This window comes from Amphimedon queenslandica, unplaced genomic scaffold (assembly GCF_000090795.2).
Source record: "Amphimedon queenslandica unplaced genomic scaffold, v1.1 AMPQUscaffold_9947_Cont17783, whole genome shotgun sequence".
NCBI classification, from domain to species: Eukaryota; Metazoa; Porifera; class Demospongiae; order Haplosclerida; family Niphatidae; genus Amphimedon; species Amphimedon queenslandica.
This window is the reverse complement of record NW_003549782.1, coordinates 1-4,726: the sequence shown is the minus strand read 5'-3', so window position 1 is coordinate 4,726 and position 4,726 is coordinate 1. Positions and strand designations below refer to the sequence as shown.

At 32.1% G+C, this 4,726-nt stretch overlaps 2 protein-coding genes across 2 annotated transcripts; one reads left to right on the top strand and one right to left on the bottom strand.

Moving 5' to 3' along the window:
- The first annotated feature begins 1,027 nt into the window (after nucleotides 1–1,027).
- Nucleotides 1,028–3,316, top strand: LOC105315490 (two pore calcium channel protein 2-like). The gene has a single exon (XM_011410170.1). It carries the CDS (start codon nucleotides 1,028–1,030, stop codon nucleotides 3,314–3,316), a length of 2,289 nt encoding a protein of 762 aa, XP_011408472.1.
- A 427-nt stretch (nucleotides 3,317–3,743) lies between these two features.
- Nucleotides 3,744–4,702, bottom strand: LOC100636432 (agmatinase, mitochondrial-like). Its single transcript, XM_003391283.2, has 4 exons — nucleotides 4,462–4,702; nucleotides 4,206–4,353; nucleotides 3,906–4,000; nucleotides 3,744–3,860 (listed from the first exon to the last, which is right to left on the bottom strand). Exons 1-4 carry the CDS (start codon nucleotides 4,654–4,656, stop codon nucleotides 3,756–3,758), a joined length of 543 nt encoding a protein of 180 aa, XP_003391331.2. The 5' UTR covers nucleotides 4,657–4,702; the 3' UTR covers nucleotides 3,744–3,755.
- Between the last annotated feature and the right edge of the window lie 24 nt (nucleotides 4,703–4,726).

Below are 4,726 nucleotides of genomic sequence, written 5' to 3'. Positions count from 1 at the left end.
TTTTTGCTGATTATGATCAGGCTATTATCAATCACGTTATTCCCCTGTTGATGAATACCCTAATTTCATTATCTGTTGTGGTTGATTTGACTTCAGTTTGCTGTATATGCTAACCCTCTTGGTTGATATCAAGTAAGTACTAAGTAAGTAGTAAATCGTTTTGATTAATACTGATTTTCTGATCATTTGTATTATTATTCATAACTTCCTAAAATTGATGAAAACTGTAAACATAAAGAGTTTCTTGTCTTTTGAAACTGATATTTACTCTTTGTATTGCTGCTGTGACAGTAGCCGTTTAATAGATGAAAAATTGAAAGTACACTGTACTTGTACAGGGGATTACCCTGTGTTTTGTATGATTATAATAACATTGTAGTATGTGATTTGTATTCTATTGTGAGGTTCATAACCTCACTCACCTGAAAAAATCACAAGGTCATTGCATGTAAATGTTGATTATGATTAGGCTATTCAATTATTATCAATCAGGTTACTCCATTCCTGGTTTCCTGAAACTGATGAATACAATTAGAAGTATTATAGCCCTGGTTTAAATTAGCATCTACTTTAGTTTGCTGCATACAGTATAATTACAAGTAGCCCTGGTTTCTTTGTCTCTTGGTCGATTTCAATTGCTCTATATCCAAGTAAGTACTTATTGCTGTAGTAATGCATTATCTATTTCTTATTTTACTGTAATAGAAATTTTACTTTAAAAAATTTGTCATAATTGTTAGAATTTAGAATAATAAACATATATTTACATGCATCATGTGTTTCCTACATATAATGAAGGATGGACGCAGAAGATCTTAATTCTATTTCATAATTGCAACATCATTCCATGCATGGACCTTGCCTAGCAAGCTAGATATTTACATTTTTAATTTGCTGCTTATTATTTATTAGCTATAAATGATAAGCATTACCAGTAAATTAAAAATAATAAAATAATATTTAACAAAAGAGAATTCTTAGCTGTGACAACCATAACACAATTCTATCGCTTATTTTTGTAGAAAAAATGAATACACAAGAAGCGGAAGATCCTAGAGCCACAGAGAGAATACCTCTCTGTAGTAATAATAATGATAAGTTAGTTGCTGAGTGTGCCATTTTGGATGCATTTCATCATGAGCCTACTGCTGATGGATTAAAGGATAAGTGGAGATTGAAAGTAATAGCTTCATATCACTCAGTATTCTTTAAAACATTACTGCGTGTTGCTGCTTTTGGTCTTCTTCTTCTACCACTTGGAGAGGTGCAAAGCTCATTCACCAAATCCACCAATTATCTTAAGAATGAAGAAGCATCAGTATCACCCATTGGATTCTGGACATTTTGGACTATTGAGTTATTTCTAATTCTTATTTTAACTGTCGATGTTTTCATTAGAGGTTGGATATTGCTTTATTTTTGTTGGCCTTGTTGCAGGGACAATCAATCTGGAACAGAAAAGAATTTAGTTTTTAAACCATTTCAGTACATCACATATGTCATATATGTAGTCACTCTTGCTTTAACATGGACTATCTTGTTCATGTCAGCAGCAAACCCTCATTTGAATGCTCTTATACTTGTAAGACAGATAATACGCCCAGTCTTTTTGATAATTCAAGTTACAATGTTAAAGAAAGCTTTGTGGGCCATGTTTCATGCATATACCACTGTTGTTCTCATTGGCCTTTTTGTGCTGTTCTTTTTGGTACCATTATTCTTTATGATCATAGGATTTGCTGCCTTTCCTCATCTTTTGCAATCCACTCATTTTGATAAAGAGCATTACGTTGCTGATCCTGATACTGTCAATGAAGGAAAAACATACTTCAATTCTTCAGCTGAAGCTTATTGGAACTTAATTGTTTATATTTCAACAGCAAATAGTCCTGATTTTGCAACACCTGCTTATGATCGTGATCGCTTATCATTTCTTTTTTTTGGTATTTATTATTTTTTAGAAGGTTACCTCATTTTAAAGGTACTGACAGCAGGCTATGCTATTGAATTTAATAATTTCATTGAAGAATCCATGCAACAAACCTACGAACATCGCACTGAAAGTTTTGAAATAGCATATGAGAAATCAAAAGATAGCAAAGGCAAATTGGTCTGTAGCACAATAGAGAAATATGCTACCAAATTGAGTCTTGTCAATGAAGATGAATTTAAAAATTTGGTAAAAGACTCTAACATCTCAGATCAGCAAAATCTAGATAGAGACAAATTTGTTGATATTTTGTTTGACATTGTTCACAAAACAAAAAAACCATTCAATGATTTGGAAAATGTTGAGTACAAAATCTGCAAATGTTGCTGCAGACAGCTAAAAGTCTTAATTGTTTTCATTTACATATTTAGTTTAGTAATAGCTCTAGTACAGTTTATTACACTGACCTGTTTACTCATCATTGACTACAATGATAGCTTTACAGAGCCTCATTCACCATTGGCAATAGCCTCACTAGCATTCTCCATTTTACTGGTAGGGGAATTTTTTCTGAGAGCAGCACTTCTTTTCATTAAAACCTATTTTCATTTTAAAAAATCGTTTGCCAACGAAACTACATTGTGTGCCAAAGAAATTACATTGCGTGCCAAATTTTTTTTTTACCTGGGCAAAGTATCAAAAAGGGTCATACTATGCTACTGTAAATGGTTTTTCTGTGGACATTGTCTCAGATTTAATAAATCTCGATTAATCTTCTTTATTGAACTATTTGATTTACTGTTGGTTCTGGCCCTCATTTTCTTGGGATTTTGGCATGCTGATTGCTTAAATGAAGGAACATATCAAGATTGTGACACACTACCAGTTTTAATTGATATGATTCAAGCAACCATTATAATTATTGTCTTCCGCATGATCCGAATGCTTGCTGAAATACCGTTATTTGGAATGATTATAAAATCATTAATAAGAGTATTAGTTGTACTTGTTCCATTTCTACTGCTGGGGTATTTATTTTATTATGAGTTTGCAGTTATTGGAATGGCCATCTTTCGTGTAGTGAATCTCAATGACACTGAAGCAGCTGCAGAATGTGATACGTATGAAAAGTTGAAATATCAGCCGTACAATTTTGAAGATTTTGGTTCTACACTTGTTTTACTTTGGAATTTGATGATAGTCAACAATTGGCATGTCATAGTTGAAGCATATGTTAGGAGGACATCAATATACTCAAGAATCTACTTCGTGATTTGGTGGGTGTTCAGTGAGACAGTGCTTAATGGTATTCTTCTTGGTTACTTGATAGAAACAGTGTCAGTAACTAAGACTGGTCTAGAAGATGCTGTTAAAATCAATTTGTAGTAAATCTTTGACATTTTTAGTTTTTGTTCCTCAAGATTTGCGAAAAATGTTTGATAGAAATATTGATGAAGAAGATACATTTGATATGACATGGAATATTTTTGATGCAATCGAATACGAAAGAAAAAAAAAAAAAAACAAAGTACCAAGCAATTAAATGTACATGTATAAACATACATGTATGGATATATTTTATACACTGATTGATTTTACATGTAATTGTTGCTGATTGCTGAATTAACAGTTTATTAATGCTGCCTTTTTATTTTTTGCTGAACCAACAGTTTAATGCTGTCTGTCTAGTATAATGTAGTGTTTACTTTTTCGAGCTGGCCCTTTTAATTTCTTAAATGTAGCAGTCAAAAAATTAATTTTAATGAAGCGTAATAAATGATTGATTAATACAAATAAATATAATAATTTCAAAATCAAAATATTGTTATCTCTGTTTATATTTGACACCTGGGAGAGAGCACAAAATTTCAAACAACAAATTAGCAGCTGTGATTGCAGTACCACCACTAACATCATACAATGGATTCACCTAACCAACAGTATTAATTAAAATAATGTATTAAATAATAATTACTTCAACAACATCAGCTGAGACTATATTTAGACCTCTTGTACCTCTAATTACCTCAAGAGCTTGTGCCGTTGTCAAACCTGCTATCTCTGGAGTACCTAAAATAATAATAATAATAATAATAATAATAGTAATTTATTCAATTAAAATATGATGCATAATGGCTATATTACATAGTGCTACATTAAGAGGTTTCTTATCAAAGGGCTTCACTTTGTGTATGCATTCATGTGTTACATTATTAGTAAATAGATATACATCATTCTCCTATTAACAATATGGCTGCTGTGATTGTGAGTATACCTGTTCCTGGGCAATAGCTTGGATCAATAGCATCAATATCAAATGTTAAGTAAACCGGTTGAGTTGATCCTAATTCCCTTCTGATATCAGCCATCAATGGAACCAAGGACTTATACCATAAGTCATGGGCTGGAAACATGTGAAAACCCTAAAATAATAATAACAACAAAAAGTGATTATTATCATCTTCTATACACAATAGAGAAAGTACATACACTTAAACAATACATGTACATGTACAGTTTATTATCTATACTTGTTCTAGTGGCCAGTCATAATCATCAGGGCCATAGCCTCCTCCTCTTAGCCCAATTTGAAATGCTTTCTTAGGATCAATAAGTCCTTCCTCAACTGCTCGTCTGAATGAAGTCCAGTGATGAACGCATTTATGCTTTTGCTGCTTTATATTAATCTTTTGATCCTTGAACATAGTGCCACAAGCAATAAGCATTCAGTAACAATTAAAGTCTATTGGGTTCACATTGGGAGGTTTTATTATTGAAAATCTTCAGAATTGAGAA

Excerpts from the sequence above, each read along its gene's own strand:
- LOC100636432 (XM_003391283.2), bottom strand. The coding sequence starts at position 4,656 with ATGCTTATTGCTTGTGGCACTATGTTCAAGGATCAAAAGATTAATATA. Across the intron at positions 4,354-4,461 it reads ATGACTGGCCACTAGAACAA|GGTTTTCACATGTTTCCAGC; the intron begins GTATAGATAATA and ends TTATTATTTTAG. Across the intron at positions 4,001-4,205 it reads AAGCTATTGCCCAGGAACAG|GTACTCCAGAGATAGCAGGT; the intron begins GTATACTCACAA and ends TTATTATTTTAG.
- LOC105315490 (XM_011410170.1), top strand. The coding sequence starts at position 1,028 with ATGAATACACAAGAAGCGGAAGATCCTAGAGCCACAGAGAGAATACCT.